This window comes from Melanerpes formicivorus, unplaced genomic scaffold, assembly GCF_026170545.1.
Source record: "Melanerpes formicivorus ecotype bairdi unplaced genomic scaffold, bMelFor1.0.p_v2 SCAF_14, whole genome shotgun sequence".
NCBI lineage: Eukaryota > Metazoa > Chordata > Aves > Piciformes > Picidae > Melanerpes > Melanerpes formicivorus.
In genome coordinates, this window is record NW_027142366.1 from 11,758,203 (window position 1) to 11,781,096 (window position 22,894).

A 22,894-nucleotide genomic window follows, 5' to 3' on the forward strand; every position below is an offset into this window, starting at 1 on the left:
GTGCTGCCCAGGGAGGTGGTGGAGTCCCCATCCCTGGAGGTGTTCAGGAAGAGACTGGATGGGGTGCTTGGTGCCATGGGTTAGTTGATTAGGTGGTGTTGGGTGATAGATTGAACTTGATGATCTCAAAGGTCCCTTCTAACCTGGTTTATCCTATCCTATCCTATCCTATCCTATCCTATCCTATCCTATCCTATCCTATCCTATCCTATCCTATCCTATCCCATCCCATCCCATTCCCCACCACCTCCCTGGGCAGCCTGTGCCAATCTCTGACCACTCTTGCAGGGAAGGATTTTTTCCTCCTCTCCAAGCTAAAGCTCCCCTGGCACCATTTCAGGCCACTTCCTCTTGTTCTATCACCTGAGGGTCGGGAGAAGAGACCAACCCCCACCTCACTGTAGCCTCCTTTGCAGAGCTGTGCTGGGCAGCACACCCTTCCACCAGCCACAGTGCAGTCCCTGGGATAGAGAGGCACCAGGGCAGCTTGTCCCTGGGTGCCAGCTCAGTCTGGAGAGCCTGCAGCTCCCAGAGCCAAGGCTCCAGGCTCACCCTGCCAGCACTGCCCACCATGGGACGAGGTCAAGGGCATCTCCTGCCCACCCCAGCCCCATGCTGCTCATGCCAAGGTTGGCAGGGAAGTGCTGGGTGTCAGAGGGAAGCCAGCTCCTCTGCAGATATTGAGATAGATGGTGGAGGCTTTGCTCATTAGAGGCTGTGGCAAAGGGTAGGTGCTGGGAGTCTCTGCTCTGGGGAAGAGCTGCACAGGGAGCTCATTAAGTTGAGGGATTGGGTCCAGAGGCTCATTTGTCTGCTGGCAGCTCACTGCTCTTCCTACTAATGTGGAAAATGAGGGAGGGGGATCTGAGCAGCTCCTCAGTGCCCTACTCTTTGATTTACCCTCTTCACATCCCTCAGTGCTGTTTATTTTCCATAGAGCTGAAGCCTACCCAGGTGGAACACCACCCATGGGATGCTGCTTACTGGGCAGATCAGACACAGGTTTTCACCCTGGCACCACGGAGGTGCTTCTCAGGGGCACAGGAGATTGTCCTGGTCAGGCCAGGGGGGGTGCAAGAGCAAAGCCTGGGCAGGGGTGGAGGAGGCTTTCAGCTCTTAGCAAGCAAAGCCTTGGCTGGGCCAGGGAAGGGAGAGTTCTGGGTTGGAACATCCTTGTCTCACCATGGTGGATGTCAACCTACACCATGGGCTTGGCACAGCACCGACTGCCAGGTGCTGCTGCACAGACCTGAACCCTGGGTTTGTGAAGGAGCCTGACCTCTGTGTCCCCTGCTTCCTCTCCTCCTTTCCTGGCCTTGTGGCAGGTGGGCAGAACCTGCTCCAGAATGCAGAATTAACCAGGTTGGAGAAGACCTTTGAGATCATCAAGTCCAACCTATCACCCAACACCGTCAGAAGATCAGCCACAGCTGACCCTAGAGCTCCAGCAGGACCCCTCTTTATGGGGAGGGGCTGTAAGGTCAGCTGAACCCTCACCTGCTGCCTTCTCTTGGTTTTCTGAGGGAATTTACAGCAGAGGTGGCTGAAGGACACCTGCCCAGCACCCCTGAGCTGTGTAGATGCGGAATTCCCCATGGACACAACAGCTGCCTTCCAAGGCTCCCCTCAGGCAGTTGTTTGCTGCCAGCCCCATCCACGGAGCACCCTGTGCATGGGAAGCTGAGCTGGCAGCCAGCCTGCTGCCCCTGTGCCACCTCCCCATCACCCCACACCTGCTTGGGGGTCAGGCTCTTCTCCCAAGGAACAAATGATAGGACAAGAGGAAAGGGCTTCAGGTTGCCCCAGGGTAGGCTTAGGGTGGACAAGAGGAACAATTTCTTCTCTTTGAGGGTTGTCAAGGCCTGGCCCAGGCTGCCCAGGGCAGTGGTGGAGTCCCCATCCCTGGAGGGGTTTCAAAGCCCTGGAGATGTGGTGCTGAGGGCCATGGTCTAGTGGTGACCTGGCAGTGCTGGGGTAAGGGTTGGACTCCCTGATCTTAAAGGTTCTTTCCACTCAAAACTGTGATTCTGTGATTGTCTGAACCCATCCCAGATCCAGCTGAACCCCTCCTTCCTGGTCAGCCCTCCCTGGCTCCCTGCAGAGGCAGGAGCTGCTGTGACCCTCCCTGAGCCCCACAGCTGTGGCTGGGTCCAGCTCATCATCCACAGGAGGGTTTGGAGCCCAGGGGATGCAGATGCCCTCCCCTCACCCACCCCCTGCAAGACACCCAATTAACTGGAGCTGTTAACAGCAAGCACGGTAATTGATGGAGCCATTCACCACGGCAGAGCTGTCAATCCACAGCCAACACCGGAGGGGAAGGCTGCAGCCAGCCCCTGCCAAGGTGCTGCCCTGGCCTGCAGTGGGGAGGGCGATGGGGTGGGGAGGGATGGATAGGGGGGAGAGAGGTGATGGGGGGATGGGTTGGGTGATGGGGTGGGCAGCGGATTGGTTGATGGAATGGGCAGGGGGGTAGGGGATGGGTTGGGTGGTAGGATGGGCAACGGAGTGGGCAGTGGAATGTCTGATGGTGGGTGAGTGATGATGTGGGTGATGGGGTGGGCAGTGGGGTGGGTGATAGGATGTGCAATGGGGTGGGCAGTGGGGTGGGTGATAGGATGTGCAATGGGGTTGGGCAGTAGGGTGAGTGATGGGGTGGGTGATGGGCTGGGTGATGGGCTGGGTGGTAGGGTGGGCAATGGGGTGGGTGATGGGGTTGGGCAGTGGGATGAGTGGTGATGTGGGCGATGGGGTGGGTGGTAGGCTGGACAATGGGGTGGGCAGTGGGGTGAGTGATGATGTGGGTGATGGGCTGGGTGATGGGGTGGGCAGTGGATTGGTTGATGGAATGGGCAGTGGGGTGGGTGATGGGGTGGGCAGTGGGGTGGGTGATGATGTGGGTGATGGGGTGGGCAGTGGGGTGAGTGATGATGTGGGTGATGGGCTGAGTTTCTCTCGGGGCACACAGGAGCAGGACACACTTTTAGCTGAGCTCCCGTGGGGCAGGGGCAGGGCCAGGCTTGGCCACAGCTGCCAGCCCCAGGCAGCATGGCTGTGTCCCTGCTAAAGCCGTAGAGAGCTCAGGGCTGCTCTGCTCGCAGGCTGCAGGGCAATGGGAAAGGAAACCTCTTCCCTGGCTAACAAAAAAAAGTAGAAACAGCACACCAAAACAAGGCCAAGCAAGGCAGGCAGGCAGGCAAGCAGAGTCAGAGTTAAATATAGATATCTGCTGTGGAAGTGGAGCTGACAAGGGGGGGGATGAGAAATGAGGGTTTGAATTATTGAAGGGTAGGAGGAGATGGCGCATGCAAATAGCACTGCTGTGGAGAGAGGCAGCTCTCTGCAGGGCCCAGGGAGGGCTTGCAGCATAATTATTTCTTTTAAGGACAGGGCTATATTAAAGAGAAGCCAATAGAGCCAGCACATGTTTATTTCAAAGGCCCTTTCTTCCCATCCCGGCACTTCATTCTTCTGGCTGTTCTCTTTCTCTCCCTCCCCCTGCAAAGCGAAGCACTGAGAGAGAGAGCAGGGGAAGGCTGCTGCATTGCTGAAGCTTTCATTAAAATAAGATGAATTAAGTTTTGATTGCTGCACGAGAACAAACGAGTCCCAGGGCTGGCTGATCACAGGCTGCCATCGAGAGGGCTGGGAGAAGGTGTTTGCTGGTGGAATCGGTGGGGAGGGGGCTCTGCGGCCACCAGAGCCGCGGCACTCGCAGCCTGCTGCATCACAGCCCCCTGCAAGCAGCCCTGCTCCATCACAGCCCTCTGCAAGCAGCCCTGCAGATGCTGTGAGCTTGCTGTAAACGGAGAAATACCTGCCTGGAGGTGCCAGCTGCCAGCAGGAGTTCATGCCACCCACGCTGCAGACACTCTGCTTGCTTTTGCTCTGCCTTCCCGGGGTGCTGCAGAGGGTACCAGGGCTGGGCTGAGCTGCTTCCTCTGCAGGAGCATCAGCAGCTCAGGTAGAGCTCGCTGCTTGCTTTTATCAGCAGCAAAGCTGAGCAAGACATTCTGAGGAGTAAATGTCCTCCCTACCTTCCACCAGCTCTGGCTGTGCCTCTGGGAGCTCCCCCAGGGCTGCCAGGGCAGGGCATGGCTTCCCTTTTCCTAGCTCCGTGCCCGATGCCTCGGGAGGAGTTGGCAAAGCTGTAGATCAAAATGGCATTTATTGGGCAAGTGCCTCCCCAGGGACTCTCACCCTTCAGTTGTTTGTTGCATGCTGATGTGGTGCTCTGCCCTGTCTGTCTGCCCAGCTCCTCACACAGCCCTCACCACAGCACCACCCCGGTGCTCCCATTGCTTGTTGGCTTCCTGCTCCCTTCCCTGCCTCACCACAGCACCACCCCGGTGTTCCCACTGCTTGTTGGCTTCCTGCTCCCTTCCCTGCCTCACCACAGCACCACCCCGGTGTTCCCATTGCTTGTTGGCTTCCTGCTCCCTTCCCTGCCCTGTGGAGCCGAGGAGGGAGTTGGGTGTAATGAGAAGTGCCAGGGATGTGTTTTCCCACCTGAGTTACCTGTGGTGAAGGGTCCACCTTGTCCCACACAGCCAAGGGGTCTGGCCCCAGGTGATGTCCAGGAGCTCTCCCCACTGCCCAGGATGCTGTTTTCCCATCTCAGGTGAGCAGACATCCCTGAGTGGCCCTGGCATCCTCTGCATCATGTCAGTCTTGGCTGGCTTTAGCCCCTGCCTGATTTGGGTCTTGGGCAGGCAGACAGTGAAGGCAGGGGGGCTGCTTCCATGTTCTCACCCAGCAGGAGCCATTTGTGTGGTCTCAAGTTGCCCCAGGGGAGGTCTAGGTTGGACACGAGGAGCATTTTCTTCCCCTGGAGGGTTGTTGAGGCCTGGCCCAGGCTGCTCAGGGCAGTGGTGGAGTGTTCATCCCTGGAGGGGCTTCAGAGCTGTGGAGCTGTGGTGCTGAGGGAGATGATTTAGTGGTGACTTGGCAGCGCTGGGGCAAGGGCTGGACTCCAGGATCTTAAAACTCTTTTCCAGCCAATATGATTCTGGGAAGCTTTTGGGTAAGTTCCCTTCCTGACTCTGGGAAGCCTTCCATAGGATTTCTGTCTCAGCTTTAATCACTTTCTGCTGCTGAAGCGTTGGGAAGCTGTCGCTTGGTCAGGCTGTGAGGATGCTGGAAAGCCACTGCTGCAGCTCTGCTGCGGGCACCCGGCAGCCTGGCTGCTCTGCTGCGGGCACACGGCAGCCTGGCTGCTCTGCTGCGGGCACACGGCAGCCTGGCTGCTCTGCTCAGGCACACGGCAGCCTGGTTGCTCTGCTCAGGCACACGGCAGCCTGGCTGCTCTGCTGCGGGCACACGGCAGCCTGGTTGCTCTGCTGCGGGCACACGGCAGCCTGGCTGCTCTGCTGTGGGCACCCGGCAGCCTGGCTGCTCTGCTGTGGGCACCCGGCAGCCTGGCTGCTCTGCTCAGGCACACGGCAGCCTGGTTGCTCTGCTGCGGGCACACGGCAGCCTGGCTGCTCTGCTCCGGGCACACGGCAGCCTGGCTGCTCTGCTCAGGCACACGGCAGCCTGGCTGCTCTGCTCAGGCACCCGGCAGCCTGGCTGCTCTGCTCCGGGCACACGGCAGCCTGGCTGCACTGCTGCGGGCACACGGCAGCCTGGCTGCTCTGCTCAGGCACCCGGCAGCCTGGCTGCTCTGCTCAGGCACCCGGCAGCCTGGCTGCTCTGCTGCGGGCACACGGCAGCCTGGCTGCTCTGCTGCGGGCACCCGGCAGCCTGGCTGCTCTGCTCAGGCACACGGCAGCCTGGCTGCTCTGCTGCGGGCACACGGCACCCTGGCTGCTCTGCTCAGGCACCCGGCAGCCTGGCTGCTCTGCTCAGGCACCCGGCAGCCTGGCTGCTCCGCTGCGGGCACACGGCAGCCTGGCTGCTCTGCTCAGGCACCCGGCAGCCTGGCTGCTCCGCTGCGGGCACACGGCAGCCTGGCTGCTCTGCTCAGGCACCCGGCAGCCTGGCTGCTCTGCTCAGGCACCCGGCAGCCTGGCTGCTCTGCTCAGGCACACTGCAGCCTGGCTGCTCTGCTGCGGGCACACGGCAGCCTGGCTGCTCTGCTCAGGCACACGGCAGCCTGGCTGCTCTGCTCAGGCACCCGGCAGCCTGGCTGCTCTGCTCAGGCACCCGGCAGCCTGGCTGCTCTGCTCAGGCACCCGGCAGCCTGGCTGCTCTGCTGCGGGCACACGGCAGCCTGGCTGCTCTGCTCGGGCACATGGCACCCTGGCTGCTCTGCTCAGGCACCCGGCAGCCTGGCTGCTCTGCTGCGGGCACACGGCAGCCTGGCTGCTCTGCTCAGGCACCCGGCAGCCTGGCTGCTCTGCTGCGGGCACACGGCAGCCTGGCTGCTCTGCTGCGGGCACCCGGCAGCCTGGCTGCTCTGCTCAGGCACACGGCAGCCTGGCTGCTCTGCTGCGGGCACCCGGCACCCTGGCTGCTCTGCTCAGGCACCCGGCAGCCTGGCTGCTCTGCTCAGGCACCCGGCAGCCTGGCTGCTCCGCTGCGGGCACACGGCAGCCTGGCTGCTCTGCTCAGGCACCCGGCAGCCTGGCTGCTCCGCTGCGGGCACCCGGCAGCCTGGCTGCTCTGCTCAGGCACCCGGCAGCCTGGCTGCTCTGCTCAGGCACCCGGCACCCTGGCTGCTCTGCTCAGGCACACTGCAGCCTGGCTGCTCTGCTGCGGGCACACGGCAGCCTGGCTGCTCTGCTCAGGCACACGGCAGCCTGGCTGCTCTGCTCAGGCACCCGGCAGCCTGGCTGCTCTGCTCAGGCACCCGGCAGCCTGGCTGCTCTGCTCAGGCACCCGGCAGCCTGGCTGCTCTGCTCAGGCACCCGGCAGCCTGGCTGCTCTGCTGCGGGCACACGGCAGCCTGGCTGCTCTGCTCAGGCACCCGGCAGCCTGGCTGCTCTGCTCAGGCACACTGCAGCCTGGCTGCTCTGCTGCGGGCACATGGCACCCTGGCTGCTCTGCTGCGGGCACACGGCAGCCTGGCTGCTCTGCTCGGGCACCCGGCAGCCTGGCTGCTCTGCTCGGGCACCCGGCAGCCTGGCTGCTCTGCTCAGGCACACGGCAGCCTGGCTGCTCTGCTGCGGGCACACGGCAGCCTGGCTGCTCTGCTGCACCCCTGGAGAGCTGCCCAGAGTTTGGAGAAGCTGCTTCTCCTCCATGCTGAGCCTCGGGTTGCCCTGTCCACATGCGAGCTGCTGTGGATCCTTTATGCTCAGCCTGCTGCAGCAGATGACCCAGCCTGTGCTCCTGCCTGCTCCCACAGTGCAGAGAGCAGAGCAGAGAGCCACGCTGAACACCTGCTGAGGCCAGCCCAGTGCTCAGAGGCAACTCAAGGGCCTCGCCCCGGGTCTCCACCTTCCTGACTCAAGCACAAGTGCTTCTGGACGAGCCCTTTGTCCACCTTCACCTCCCAGGATAGCCCAGCTCTGGGGCACCCACAGGAGAAAGAGGCAGCATCTGGTCCTGCCTGTGGGTGCAGCCCCCTCTCTGGAGGTTCGGCTGGGTGCTGGAGGGAACAGTGTCCCTGTCTCTCGGCTCCTGTGTCTCCCGTGGCTCCCAGTGCATCCCAGCACAGGTCCCTCCTTGCCCCAGTTCGGCCGCCGCGTCTCCATGGCAACGCAGCTCTCCCTGCCGCAGAGGCGTGCAGGCATCCTTGGCTCTCCCCTTCCAGCTGCATTTGTATTCCCAGCCTTTGTCTCCTGCTCGGCTGGCAGCCGGCCAGGCCAGGCATCCATTTCAAAGCAGCCTTTGTTTTCCCGGTGAAAGGGCCGGTCAGAAGGACCTGGGCTTCAGGCAGGGCCAGCACACTTTGTTCCTTTGCCTGTCTCCCTCCCCAGCCAAGGTGAGGCTGCTCAGTGGAGCTGGCTGTTACCTGCGCCCCAGGAAAAGCCCCAGGGACAGAAAGCCAGCCTCAGGACCCGCAGAAATGGGTCTGCACCAGCTGCAGAGTGTCTGACTGGCAGGGGGAAGCAGCAGGGAGACATTTTCCTCCCTAACTCCCTGCCCAGAGATGTCCTTCCCCAGCCAGATGAGTCCTTCGTGGGTGTCTCCTCCCTGGAGCTGTTCAAGGCCAGGCTGGAAGAAGCCTTGAGCAACCTGGGCTAGTGGGAGGTGTCTCTGCCCATGGCAGGGGGTTGGAACTGGAGGATGTTTCTGAGGTCCCTTCCAACCCAAGCCATGCTCTGAATCTATGATTTCAGAGCCATCCTGCCCAGGGGGTCAGACACAGCTGCATTAGCTGGAGTGCAAACCCCAGGAGCTGAGATCCCAGCCCCTGGGCAGGGGCAAAAGGCTGCCTGGAGGGAAGGAGGAGCTCAAAGCCCAGATCCTGCCAGCAGCTTATTGATTCTTGCCTGCCTTGGCTGCCTTCTTCAAGCCTTGAGCTGCAGCCTGGCTGTGCAGCTGGCAGGGAAGATTTTGACCTCCAAGGCCTCATAGGAAAGACCTTTTGGTCTTGCTGAACCTCAGACAGGCTTCTAAGTAATTTGGTACATCCCTGTGGGGACATCTGAAGCGCTCTGGCACTGCAGGGCCTGTGCCACCTTCCCCTGGAGTCACGCTGCCAGCCTGGGGGTGTTTGCTATGTCCCAGCACAGGACTCTGCCCCTGTGCAGGAACAACTGAGGGCAGTGCTGTGGGCTTGCCCTCACTCCCCTCTCAGGCACGTGGGGCTCATGGGTGCAGGTCAGTGTCCCCAGGGAACCAGGGCAGAGGCACTGCAGGGACAGCTCAGCTCTGTGAGTAGCCCAGGCTGCTCTGAGGGACCAGCAGAGAGGCTGTGTGGTTGCTTGGTGGAGCACTGTGGTGGGTTGAAGTTATCCCCCCCAAAACCAAAACCAAAATTGCCAGACCAGCTCAGATGGAAGCAAATGAAGCTATATTTATACAAGCAAAACTACCACCTAGAAATATGGAATGCAATGGAAAATGTACAAACCAGACAATATTTGCAGGTACTTACAACTTATAAACAACACAAGAACCCCCCCTGGGCCAAACCAGGGGGTTACCAACAGCTTCCCCCTCCCTGCTCCCTTCCCCCCCGTACATAGGGCAAGAGAAAGAAGGAGAAAAGCAGAGAGAGAGCCTGTTAGTACTTAGCCACAACCAGAAATGCAGCCCAGGTCAGCAACAGCTAAGCAAAAGCCACCAGCTAGCACCTGCCAGAGTGAAGACATCAACAAGAGAGAGAGAGTTAGCTTACACAGCTAATTTTATCTTAGCTATCAGACCAATGGGATTGTTCAGACCTTATCATTGCTCTCCTTTTGCATCCCAATGGTAATTTATTTACATTCTATCACTGTGGAAAATTTTCCTAGGCACAGCCTAAAACTAACCCAAGCACCCCTGGGAGGTGGGGAAAGCTGCTCTGGGTTTGTACAGATGGGCAGAAGCAAACCCAGGCCAGCAGGAGCAGAGCCTGGATCAGAGAATCATAGAATTGTCAGGGTTGGAAGGCACTTCGAGGCTCAGCCAGTTCCAAGCCCCCTGCCATGGGCAGGGACACCTCACACTACAGCAGGTTGCTCACAGCCACATCCAGCCTGGCTGCAAACACCTCCAGGGATGAGGCTTCCACCACCTCCCTGGGCAACCTGTGCCAGGCTCTCACCACTCTCATGGGGAAGAACTTCTTCCTAACATCCAATCTGAATCTATCCATCTCTATTTTTGCTCCATTCCCCCCAGTCCTATCACTCCCTGACACCCTCAAAAGTCCCTCCCCAGCTTTCTTGTAGCCCCCTTCAGATACTGGAAGGCCACAATTAGGTCTCCTCGGAGCCTTCTCCTCTCCAGACTGAACAGCCCCAACTCCCTCAGTCTGTCCTCACTTAGACAGGGCTGAGGATTAAAGTCACCTTCCTCAGCAGTTGAACTTGTTTGCATGGAAAAGGGACTGGAGAAAGGCAGGGGGGTTGGAACTAGATGATCCTTGTGGTCCCTCCCAACCCTGACTGATTCTATGGTTCTAAAGCTGAGGGAAGATCTCATCAATGCTGGTCAGTACCTGAAGGGTGGGTGGCAGGAGGATGGGACCAGGCTGTGGCCAGTGGTGCCCAGTGCCAGGACAAGGGGTAATGGGCACAAGGTGGAACATCAGAAGTTGCAGCTAAAAATGAGGAAGAACTTCAGTAGTTTAAGAGGGATGGAGCCCTGGAGCAGGCTGCCCAGAGAGGTGGTGGAATCTCCATGTCTGGAGATGTTCCAAACCCGCCTGGATGTGCTCCTGTCTGACCTTCTCTAGGTGACCCTGCCTTGGCAGTGGGACTGGACTGGATGATCTCCAGAGGTCCCTTCCAGCCCCCACCATGCTGTGGTTTGTGTGCAATGAGCTGCAGAGCAAAACTTCATTTCAGTTTTTGCTCTTCAGGCCGGGCAGTGACCTTTGCAGATACAAACAAGGTGAGGTGCCCTGGGTGTTTGTGAGGTGTGGTTGACCAGGGCCATGTACAGCTGGGAGAAATGGGATCACAGGAGGTCAGAGCTGCACAGAAAGCTTCTGGCAGGTGCCAGCTGTGACCCAGACACGATGGCTGCTGGCAGTTGCCTCCCTGGCAGCACCAAAGTGACTTTGCATGAGGACACTTCCCCACCTGGAAGCAGTCCCAGGAGGTAACAAGGGCCAGAGGTCAGGCTGTGGGCTGTGGTGGTGCTCCATGCAGTGTGTCCTGCCCCTGTTTTCTTCACTGCAATTAGGAAATTCAGCAGCTGAATCACTTTCTGAAGCCTAAACCAGAGAATATTGCTGGCACAAAAAGAAACAGTGTGTGGCAGAGTAGAAATCGTTTGTGCTATTGTCAACGGGAAGTGCAAAAGGGAGAGGAGAAATTTTCTGCTAATGTGGTGCTGTGTTGAGAAAAGGCAGTTGCTGAGTTAGAGGATCAATAGGCATTGATTCCAGAGCAGCTCCCTCCTGTTAAACACCATGGAGAACAGCAGAAATATCCACAGACAGCAGCACCTGCCTGGGCAGGGGGAGAGCTGCCCAGCTGCGGGCACAGCGCTTCTGTGGTCTCTGCCCCAGGCCAGCACATCCTCCCACATCAACCTTCTGTGCTGCTCACCACTGCAGCTGCTCCCATCCCTCCTCCTGGCTCCCTGAGTTTCTCTGGAGCAATCCTGGAGGAAAGGCTGAGCTCTGCTGGTTGCCCAGGGGCAGAAGTCGTTTTCCTCCATGAGTTTGCACGAGTGTTTGCAGGAGTCTGTGGCAAATTCTGGGGGCTGGAGAATGGGAAGAAGAGGGAAGCACTTTTCCCTGCATGCTGTCCACATCTTCTTGCTGCTGGTGAAGGAGGACAGCGGTTTGCAGCTCCAGGGGCTCTCCAAATGGTGCTTCTCTGCTTCCTGAGGCTCTTTCTATTTATCAAAAGTCTACCTTTCTATTTAGCAAAAGTCTACAAACTAGCTGAAAAGAGCCATGCCTGGGAGGGGACAGCAGCCTGGGGGGGACTCTGTGCGAGCAGAATCAGCTGAGCCAGTGGCAGGGGATGCCCAGGGGGCACGGTGGGCAGAGCCTAACACTGTGGCAGCACCTGGAAAACGACCTTCTAAGAGCCACGGGTGTGATTTGCTTTTGAGGTGCCCTGCAGCCCAGGGAAGCCTGGAAAGCTCCCTTGCACTGCCCCACTTAAGGGAGCAGGGACTTGAGGAAGGTGGAAGTGGCTGGCTGCAGAGTGAGATCAGGCTCAAGGATTCAATTTTGCAGCTGGCAGCCTTCCCAAAAGCAGATCAGGGGCAGGCAAGTTGGACTGGCTTTAAAAGGCAGGGCAGTGCTTTATCTCTCATCATTTTTTGCTGATTTGAAGGGCAGGATTAAATTCTCATTTAATAACCCCAAGTGCCTGCTCTCCCCTGCTCTGCTCACCATGTGAGGGTGGTAATGCTGTAGAGGCATCAGGAGCCTGCAGGGGAGGTGCTGCATTTCCTGACCCCCAGCACAGATCTGCTGCTGCTGCTGCCACCTGTGCAGCCAGCACCGACTGAGCTGTGGAGTCTCCTTCTCTGGAGGCTTTCAAGACCCATCTGGATGCATTCCTGTGCAACCTGCCCTACATTCTATAGTCCTGCTCTGGCAGGGGGGGTGGATTTCCAGTTCTGGGCCCCTCAGTTTAAGAAGGACATTGAGACTCTTGAACGTGTCCAAAGAAGGGCAACAAGGCTGAGGAGAGGCCTTGAGCACAGCCCTGTGAGGAGAGGCTGAGGGAGCTGGGGTTGCTTAGCCTGGAGGAGGCTCAGGGGAGACCTTCTTGCTGCCTACAACTACCTGAAGGGAGGTTGTATCCAGGTGGGGTTGGTCTCTTCTCCCAGGCAACCAGCACCAAAACAAGAGGACACAGTCTCAAGCTGTGCCAGGGGAGGTTTAGGCTGGAGGTGAGGAGAAAGTTCTTCACAAAGAGAGTTGTTGGCCATTGGAATGTGGTGCCCAGGGAGGTGGTGGAGTCCCCATCCCTGGAGGTGTTCAGGAGGGGATTGGATGTGGCACTTGGTGCCATGGTTTAGTCATGAGGTCTGTGGTGACAGGTTGGACTTGATGATCTCTGAGGTCTCTTCCACCCTTGGTGCTTCTGTGATTCCATGATCTCCAGAGGTCCCTTCCAACCCTCTGCACAAGATCTTGCTTGCTGCTGGCCAGCTCTGCTTGGAAGGCAAGCCCAATGCTTGCTGTGAGCAGCTTCCACCTTGGTTGGTGTATTTTCCTCCTAATGAAGGTTCCTACAAAGCTCCAGATTGCTCCTGGATAGCAGGAGCAGTTGCTTTGACTCAGCTGAGCAGCAGAGTTGTTCTCCTGCCTGCTCCCAACCTTCTCACCACCACCCAAGCTCTTTTTAAATCCCCTCACTGAAGCCTCTCCAATGGCCAAGGAAAGGAGGCTGTCTTAGGTTTAGGGAGCCAGACAGATGCTCTTTACCCCTCCCCCAAAGGAGTACAAGAAAATGCTCCACAGGATTGGAGAGAAGTGGAAGTCCAAATGGAAGTACCATTCACAACTATTTATGCAAATATGAAATACACAAATCCACAGTCAAGCCTGGCCCAGTTCTTCAATCTGGGCTTACCACAGAACCTCATTAAGCCAAAGCTTTCCACAGCCTCCCCCCACAACCAGGCCAAACAAACCCCCAGCCCTCATACGCCCCCCGCCATACCTCCCGTACCTCCCTACCCAGCCCCAAACGATGCAGTAACAATTAGCTCTGGCAAGGTCTAGCCAGACCCACAAGAGCAGGGTGGCTCCCAGGGCCTATGTGCCAGCACAAGGCTCCTTTTCCCTGGCCTGGCAGAGCAGCTCCCCTCTGTTCCTGAGCCGAGTGCAGCCTGGCAATCGATCGGCGCTGCTCGTGCCAGCGCCTGCCTCCTGAGCGGTGATGCTGAACAGAACAGGCAGCAGAGGGTGGTGGATGGCAGATCCTCCACACCCCTGTGCCACCAGGAAAAGCTAGCCCTGTGCCTGCTTTCCCCCCACCCCAGACACCCAGCACAAAGTCCTCTCCAACATGTCTGCTTCCCAGCTCCAGGCTGGAGCCTCCATTTCTTGGGAAGCCTTGACAGCAAGCTGCAGCTACAGGGGAAGGGTGGAGGGGATGGGGAATGCTGAAATGGTGCCAGCTCCTTTTTAACTCTTTTCTCTCAGAGGGCTTCTCTCTCTCTCTCTCTCTCTCTCTCTCCTGCAGTTTATCCTCTTGCTCTGATGAGATGAAAAGCCTAATGAAAAAGTTAATGGGGAGGTGAGGAAGGGAGGACTGGGGTGTGTGGCAGGGGGCAGGTGGTGGCTGCTGTTGCTGGGAAAAGGTGTTTGGGGAGCAGTGCCCAGAAGGGCATGTTGACAGAGTGGTGAAAATGTAACAGCAGAGAGCCACCTGGGCAGCTGCCTGAAGGCAGGGCAGGTTGTTTGCCCTTGAGTAGCTTTTCCCCTTTCTTCTGACACCCTGGCTGACCACAGTGACATTTAGATGCACCGCAGAGGAGTGGCTGGCAGCCCAGCCATGGTGCCAGCAGCCCAGCCACGGTGCCGGCAGCCCAGCCACGGTGCCCACAGCCCAGCCATGGTGCCAACAGCCCAGCCACGGTGCCAACAGCCCAGCCACGGTGCCAACAGCCCTTAAATACAGTTCCCCACATCTCCTGCTCCTTCCACCCAGCTGCCACCACTCTTTGCATGGGTGATGCTCAACCTTCTGTTTCTTCTTGAAGGAAATGTCCTCCCTGCTTGAGGGGCCCCAGATGCAGCCAGTCCCATCTGTGTGAGAAGGTGGCTGAAAAGAAAATGTGAGGGTGGAAGAGGCAGGATCAGGATGTGGATGGGAGGAGATGCTGAGAACCAGGGGGTCAGTTGATGCAGCAGGTTTGCTGGCAGTGTTCAGGCAGCTGTAACACTTCCAAGGCAGAAGGGAAGCAGTGGCTGCAGCAGTGGAGTGGCTGGGAGCATGTGCATCAATAAAATCAGAGGCCCAGCTAAAAGAGTACAGGGATTTGACTGACAGGGACACAATACAGTTCAGCTGCCACAACAGGAGTACATCAGGCACTTATCAGCCTTTTCAGCTGAGGACAGACTTAACAGCAGCCCTCCTACGCTGAGGGTAGTGTCTTTACAGCCAGCTAAAGCAGGAGTGCCATGAATGAGATGCTGACAGGACACTGAATCAACTGTCAGGAGATAAAGGCTTTCAGTTACCCTCTCTGACATGGCAATGCAAACTTTTGACATGAAGAGAAATAAACAAGACCACAAATAGCTTAGGAGTTATTTATAGGAGCTGAGAAGCCCTTTTCAAATTGTCAGTGCCCTTTGGAGTGCCTCAGAGAGAACCCAGGCCCCTGAAGCATGTCTGTGTGGCCAAGAAGGATCCTGGGGTGCATTAAGAGGAGTGTGGCCAGCAGATCCAGGGAGGCTCTCCTCCCCTTCTACTCTGCCCTGGTGAGGCCACACCTGGAATATTGCATCCAGTTCTGGGCTCCCCAGTTCAAGAGGGACAATGATCTGCTGGAGAGAGTCCAACAGAGAGCTTACCAGGATGATGAAGGGACTGGAGCACTTCCCTGTGAGGAGAGGTTGAGAGCCCTGGGGCTGTTTAGTCTGGAGAGGAGAAGACTGAGAGGGGATTTAATATATGTCTATAAATATCTGAGGGGTCAAGAGGGAGAGCACAGGCTCTGCTCACTTGCACCCTGTGATACAACAAGGGGCAATGGATATAAACTACAGCACAGGAGGTTCTACCTCAACATCAGGAGGAACTTCCTCACTGTGAGGGTCACAGAGCACTGGAACAGGCTCCCCAGAGGGGCTGTGGAGTATCCTTCTCTGGAAGCTTTGAAGAGCCATCTGGATGTGTTCCTGTGTGACCTGTGCTGGATTCCATGGTCCTGCTCTGGCAGGGAGGTTGGACTCAATGACTTTCAGAGGTCCCTTCCAGCCCCTAACATCCTGTGAGCCTGTGTGCATGCTGTGTTATCCAGCTTCTAGGAAAAGGCCCCAAATGCCCTTCCTGGTTCTGCTGCATCGTCATCAATGCTCAGCTTTAACAACGCAGAATCATCTTCAGCTGGAAAACACTTTCACTCCATTCATGCTGGCAGAAAGACAGCTGCTGCAGCACAGAGTGCCAGAGACAGCTGCTCATCTGTGCAGGGCATGCATCAATCCCACAGGGGGATAAAGCAGTGCTTGGTTTTGCACTAGCATTAAGAGGAATGGCAAAGGCCCAGGGATACTGGGCTGGTAAGTGCTTGTGATAACGTGGAAGCCAGATGCAAAGAGAGAGCAAGAACTTCCCTATGCCACCAAAATCACTTTTCTCAGTAGCCCTTGCAGCAGCAGACAGCATGGTGTGGATTTCCATGTGCACAGCAGAAGGGAGCAAGGAAGAAAGTGCAGGTCCCCAGCAGTAGCCCAGGCACATGGAGCAATGACCACTCCCTGGAACAGTGGCTGTGCAGGGGGCTGCCTGTGGTCATCCAGAGCTTTAGAACACACCACAGCAGTGCCACTGCACAACCACCTCTGTGACAGGCACTGGAGCATGTGCCTTATGAGGAGAGAGAGAGAGATATGGGGCTTTTTAGTCTGGAGAAGACTGAGAGGAGATTTAATGCATGTTTATAAATACTTGAGGACTGGGGGTCAAGAGGGAGGGGACAGGCTCTGCTCACTTGCACCCTGGGATAGGACAAGGGGCAATGGATATCAATGGATATAAACTACAGCACAGGAGGTTCCACCTCAACATGAGGAGGAACTTCTTTGCTGTGAGGGTCACAGAGCACTGGAACAGGCTCCCAAGAGAGGTTGTGGAATCTCCTTCTCTGGAGACTTTCAAGAGCCATCTGGATGCATCTGGAGCCATCTGTGTGACCTGTGCTAGGTTCCATGGTCCTGCTCTGGCAGGGGGTTTGGACTTGATGATCTTTGGAGGTCCTTTCCAAACCCTAACATCCTGTGAGCCTCTGACAGTCATGCTGGGCACTGGAGTGACCCAGCCCTGGCACCAGACAGCACACAGCAAAAGCTAAGATCACTCAGTGAACATCTTAAAGGAGGTTTTGCAGAGCTACAGCTACAAGCATGATACAACCTCACTGCTGGGGTACCTGCTGTGGCACCAACTCCTTCTGGGTTACATTTTCAAGCAGAAACTCATCATCTGCATTCACTCTTTGATTACCAGTTTGCTAGGAGAGGTGCATTTGTGTCTTCACCATTTTACCCTCTAGGTGTTGGAAAAGGGAAGCAGAAATCAGCCACAGTGTTTGGAAGTGCAGGAACATTAACTGGAGGACGTTCTGCACAATGAGAGTGGTGAGACAGTGGAGCAGGCTGCCCAGGGAGGTGGTCGAGGTCCCATCCCTAGAGACATTCCAGACCAGATCTGATGTGGCCCTGGGCAGCCTGATCTAGTTGGGGATGTCCCTGCTGAGTGCAGGGGTGGGGTATGGACAAGATGACCTTGGAGGGTCCCTTCCAACCCAGGGCAATCTGTGAATCTGTGACTCAGGAGTTGAAAAGCTGTGTTGTAAGCAAGCTGCTGCTTCTGTGTTTTGTGCTGCTCTCTGTAGCAACAGTTTAAGAAGTTAAAACCACGTGAGATATTTAAGACCCTTTCCATGCCACCATTTATTCTGTGGGCTTGGATGAGGGAAACAATTGCACTTCCATGCCGAGGCATTTCCCGGTTCCCACTGCTGGCAAGCTGGGGCTGCAGTGGGCTCATGGTGACACCGTGGGGACACCAGCTCCACCTGCCCCACGGGGAAGTGCCCTTGGCAAGGCAAACCTGGCTGCTGCGGGGCATGTCTGCTCTCAGCTTTGCTCTTTCTTCCCACTACCATTCTTAACCCTCTCCCATTCCTCCTCTAAGTGGTTGCAAGGTTCTAGATGAGTTTCTGGGAGATTCCTCCCGAAGTCAAGCCCAGCAGCACGGCTGAGACATGCTTCGCTCTTCATCTGGTGTGTTTGAAGTTACAACCTCCCTGTGTGCTTTGGGGATTAAGCTGTTTGTTCACACAAATCCATTTCTAGCTAGGTTTGCAAGTGCTAGGTACTCCTCTGCTCCCTCCCTCGTCCCAATGAAGTCAAGGGGAGGGTAAGAGCAAGGCCTTTCTGGCTCGGTGGTGTTTACACGTTAAGGTTTCTTTTCCATCGGTGATCGAGCCCCCACAGCTCAGCAGAGAGCTGAGCATGCCCGCAGCGCCCGAGGCTCGGGGGAGCTGCCCCACGCAGGGCAGAAAAAGCAGAGATGGCTGCAGCGCCGTGCTCTGTTCCTGCAGCGCCTGGGGACGCGGCTGGTCACGCCTGTGGGGTGTTTGATGGCGGGGCGAGCGGAACCCCGTGTGTGCTCCGGGGATAAGTAAGAAGCACAGCGATGCCCGAGACCCAAGAGGGATTCCCCGGCCGAAGGGGTGGGCGCACCCCCGAAGGTCACCCTGCGGCCGTGCCCTGCCGCGGCAGCCCCTGCCAGGCTCGAAGCTCTCGGGAGGGGGCAGGGGGTGGCGGCGGAGGGGCGCCGCCGGTTCCGCAAGAGGGCTGGGCCGGGCTGGGCCGGGTCTCAATGCCAGGGCGCCGACGCTCGGCCATCCCCGCCCCGCCGGCGCGGCGGTTGCTAGGGCGCCATGTTGGGGCTCGCGGCGCCCCGGAAGCGCTGCTCGGGGCGGGGGTTCACTTCCGGTACGGCGGGGCCGGACCCGGCCGGGTTAGGAGGCAGGAAATGGCGGCGGTGCTGCAGCAGCAGCTGCCGGGCCCTCCCGCTCCGCAGTGCCGGGCCCAGGCCGCCTAGAGCCGCCGCGCCAGCGCCGGGCCCGGGCCGCAGCCTCGCCGGGCCGGTCTCCGAGCACTTTACATACATGAGGTAGCGGGCGGGGCCGGGCCGGGCGGCGGGAGGGGCGGGCGCCGCCGAGCAGAGGCGCCAGCGGGGGCCCGGGCGCCGGGGGCGGGGGAGGGGCCGGGCGCCGGGGGAGCCCCGCTCGGCGCCCCGGGGACGGCGAGGGGAGCGGCGGGCCGGGCTCGGCGGCTTCTCCGGTGGAGGGAGGCGGGGAACGGGCTGCGGCGGGCGGGCGCCCCGCAGGAGCGGTGCCCGCCCGGGCGGGAGCCGGCGGCGGGGACTCGCCCCGGAGCGGCCGCGGCGTCGGGCGCAGGGCAGCCTTCTCCCCGCGGAGCCGAGCCCTGACCCGCCGCGCTCGGTATTGTTCGCGGCTGCGGGGCTGGCGGCGCTCTGTAGCCGCCGATGCGGGCGGGCTCGGCGGGGCGCGGAGCGGCGGCTCGCTGCTGGGCTCGGAGCTGTCTCTCGGGCGAAAGTGATGCAGCAGAATCCTTGTCCTTAAAGTGCTCGAAAGGCTCCGGCGGAGGGTAGCTGGCGGCGGGGGCTGGCTGGCCTGGGCTGTGCTGGGCTGGGCTGGCCTCGCTGGCCCGGGGCAAACGCAGCCCTGGCTCTCCCGGCGGGCCGTGGTCCCCCCGTTTCCTCCTGCCGGCTCCCCAGATGGAGCTCGCTCTGCTTCTTAACCCTGCTCCAGCTTCATTTCTTGCTTTGTGCTGCATGAGTGTTGACATGGAAACCAACACCGCTTTCTGTTCCAGAGAATTGGAAGCTAAAGCTACCAAAGAAGTCGAAAGAAAACTAAGCAGGTGAGATGCTCATTTAAATTCCCTCCTACAGCTCAGGAGCAGAGTTGGCCCTTGGGCTAGGAATCGTTGTGGGCTTTATCTGCAGCTTTAATCTCATGTTAATTGGGAGGATGGGAAAAAAAAACAGAGCAGCAAAGCACACAAGCCCAACAGCCCAGCAGCCAGCCTGGCATTTGGAAGTGGCCTTTATTGCACAGGGCAACCTCTGCAGGCTTCCTGCATCCTGGAGCCTAAGCACCTTCTGGTTCTGCACAGTGACAACATCAGGCTGTGTTACTGGGGGGGGGTTGGGGGAAATAAGGCAGGTCTTTGAAGAGCTTATTCTGTCCTGAGTTGCAGGACCTGACTGAATGAAAGCTCTGGTTGGGTTCTTGGTTGGGGTTTTGGTTGGGTTTTTGCTTGTTTTCCTCCGTGGAGCTCAAGCCAATAACGTTGGGAGGGCAAGAAGTGGTTGGTTTGGGCAAGAAAGGTGCTTTGAACTCAGCTAAGCTAAGCTAAGCTCCACATTGCTCTCTAACTGCTAGGCCTTTGCCTCTGTTTTTCCCCCAGAGGTCAAGGTGGGGAACTTGCCCTCAGCCTGAGAGCTTTGTGGGGTGGGCAGTGCCTGTCTGGAAGGCCTTAGCTCAGGGGCAGAGAGTCAAGGGGGATGCTCAGCCAGGGTCCTGGGCCAGTGCTGGGTGTCGCTCTTGCCTTTGAGAAGTTCCTTCTTCTGCACCCCTGCTGTGTAGCACAGAGGCTTCTTTGCACCTGTCCACCCCTTCTGCTGTTTCCATTCCTGGGCTGGGGCTCTCCTCCTGCTTTCCTTTTGTGCCCTTTTGCACTCAGACCCTGCAGAGAGTGGGTATTTTTTTTAGGGGAGTTGTGTGAGGGCTGCTTGCAGTCTGCTGAAGCCCTGAAGGTGCCCAAGAAAATCAGCTTCTGGTACCTTGCTCTGAGTCAGACTCTCAGCTTCCAGCCTGATTGATTGCTGGTTGCACTGTGAAAACTGCTTGGCTCTCCCCTGCTGCCAGTGTGTGGTGGTTGTGGTGGTTAGTATGCTGAAGCATGGAGAGTTCTCTTCCATTCCCTAGCTGAAGTCCAGGGAACCCTTAAGATCCAGATGACTTGTGAGAGAGCACCCAGGTCAGTAAATGGCTTTGACTTGAAGAGAATGCTGTCAGATTGCAGCTCTTGAAGTCACCTCTCCCCCAAAGGTACCAAAGTGCTGTGTGAGGAAAGCCAAGCCAAGCCCAGCCATCAGCTCAGGGTTGCTGTGTGGAGAGCCCTCAGGGCTTGCTTGATGCCAGAAGGAATCTCAGAAGTGTTGCTCAGGTGGGCAGAGTGCAGAGCTCACAGCAGAGCTCTGGGGGGGTGTTGGGGAGGCAGCAGAGCCTCACACTGCCCTGCCCTTCAGAGGGATCTCCTGTCACACTGGCAGGCGTGGCAGAGGGTGACACAAGTGGCAGAGGAAGTGAAAGTAAACTCTGGAGCTGCCTGAGCTGAGAGCTCTGGGGGCTGGGGACAGAGCAAGGGTCACTGAGAAGGGCTGCTGTGCCTTGGGCCTCTGGCTTTGCTGCCACAGAGGAGGGGTTTCAGTGGAAAGCTTCCCAGCTGCTGTTGACATTCACCCACCAGGGGCTGCCTTTGAAGGGGCTGATGTTTAGTGAGGGACTTCTCCTCATGTAAGCACACAGCCTGCTAAAGCCATGGCATGCCAGCTCTGGGCAGAGCTGCCCAAGGGTTGTCCTGGTGAACTCCACAGGACAGGCTTCATCCTTCCTCTCTTCTCATTTAAAACCTTATGAAGCCCACAGTCAGGCTGGAAAGGGGCAGAGCTCTTCTCTTGGGAAGGGCAAACAGCCCCAGCCTGCAGCTTTGCCCCATCTGACGTGGCAGAGGTGCCTGGAGTGGAACTCCACAGGCTGCTGGCACTGCTCATGGCTGTTCTGAGCTCACCTTTGGAGTTCAGAAGTGCCTGGGCAGCAACTATTCTTTATCTCCCCAGGGATGTTGGGCCAGGCTGTGGGTTTGTGACAGGAGAAGTTACTGCAGCTCCTCCTGCAGCTTGCTTGGCCAGTGGGAGTGAATCCTGCTTTGAACTCAGCACTTTGCCCCTGGAAAAGAAGCTTCCTGTGCTGTGGTGTGGTGTGTTTGACTCCCACCCATGCCCAGTCCTCTGGACTCCAGAGTCAGTTCAGTGCCTGGTCTGTGAGGGTGGCTCCAGCAGCTCTGTTGCATAATGTGCCAAGTGAGGTGTCAGCTGTTTCACTCTGCCAAGCCAGGGCTGCCCCTGATCAGCTGGAGGAAATGCCAGAGGGGGATTTGGCTCCAAGCAGGGGCAGTAAGTGGCACCATGCAGTTCCTCTGCTCTCAGAAATAACCTGTCCATTCTGTTTGGTGAACAGGGCTGTCCTGCCTCATTTATGTGGAGCTGAGAGAAGGTAAAGAACTCTCTTTGCAATTCCTCCCTTGAAGAGTTTGCCTCTGCCTTCCCCATGGCAGGGCAGCTTCACACACTGCTTGCATTCACCTGTGTCCCACTTCAGAGCTTCCATCCCATCAGCTGCAGCCTGCCCATGCTCTGGGAGAGCAGCAAACCTGTTTTGTTTGCCTGAATCATGATTCCATCCATGTGTGCTCCACTCAGCTCCTGCTCTGCAGTTTGCTTACTTTGCCATCTTGGAGGAGCTTCTCCATTGCCACCAGGCTTTCCTTAAGTGCTGTAGAAGGATGGGATGGCTCAGTGATAGAGGCAGAGGCAAGCAGGGAGAAGGGGAGCTGTCTCTGTTGGTGTTCCAGCAGCTGACTCTCTGTTGGGGTTTTAGGGGGTTGCTTTTCCTGGGAAAGCTCATGGGGATCATAGAATCCTGGGATGGCTCAGGTTGGAAGGGACCTCAGAGCTCATCTGCTCCAACCACTGCTGAACTGAGCTGTCTGCAGGGACAGGGTGAGGGACAGTGGTTTGAAATGAGAGCAGAGCAGCTTTAGATTGGATGCTAGGAACAAGTTCTGCACCATGAGAGTGCTGGAGCACTGCAACAGGTTGCCCAGGGAGGGACACCTCTCAGCTAGACTCAGCTGCCCAAGGCCTCATCCAGCCTGGCCTTGAACACACCCAGGGAGGAGGCAGCCACAACCTCCCTGTGCAACCTGTTCCAGAGTCTCCCCACCCTTGTGCAGAAGAGCTTCTTGCTCAGACCCAGTCTAACCCTGCTCTCCCTCAGCTTCAAACCATTGCCCCTTGTCCTGTCTCTGGACACCCTCATGACAAGTCCCCCTGCAGCCTGCCTGTAGGATCCCTTCAGGTATTGGAAGGCAGCTCTGAGGTCCTCCCATGCCAGCAGAGCAAGAGAGGGGATTCTGCCCCTTGCTCTGGTGAGATTCCACTTCAAATGCTGTGTCCAGTTCTGGTGTCCCTGTCATAAGGACACAGAGCTGTTGGAGTGAGTTCAGAGGAGGCCACAAACATGATCCAAGGGCTGGAGCACCTCCTCCATAAGGACAGGCTGAGGGAGCTGGGGTTGTGCTGCTTGAAGAAGAGAAGGCTCCAGGCAGACCTTGGAGCAGCCTGCCAGAACCTGAAGGGGGCTGCAAGAAGGCTGCAGAGGGACTGTTTGCAAAGGCCTGCAGGGACAGCAGGAGGGGCAGTGGTTTGAAATGAGAGCAGAGCAGATTGAGATTGGATGTGAGGAACAGATTCTGCACCATGAGGGTGCTGGAACACTGCAACAGGCTGCCCAGGGAGGGAGCTGGGGCCCCATCCCTGGG

The 22,894-nt window shown here is 57.9% G+C and overlaps 1 protein-coding gene across 8 annotated transcripts in view; it reads left to right on the top strand.

The window, feature by feature from the left end:
* Positions 1-18,186: 18,186 nt before the first annotated feature.
* TNRC6A (trinucleotide repeat containing adaptor 6A) overlaps positions 18,187-22,894 on the top strand; it is a 57,370-nt gene continuing 52,662 nt past the window's right edge. For 7 of the 8 annotated variants that reach the window (XM_068147038.1, XM_068147043.1, XM_068147037.1 and 4 more), the window contains exons 1-3: positions 18,187-18,374; positions 19,100-19,147; positions 21,532-21,567. In XM_068147038.1, coding sequence (XP_068003139.1) covers positions 18,370-18,374; positions 19,100-19,147; positions 21,532-21,567 — 89 coding nt within the window. In that variant the 5' untranslated portion in view covers positions 18,187-18,369. The remainder of the gene's footprint in view (positions 18,375-19,099; positions 19,148-21,531; positions 21,568-22,894) is intronic. The other variant, XM_068147039.1, reaches the window with a different exon arrangement.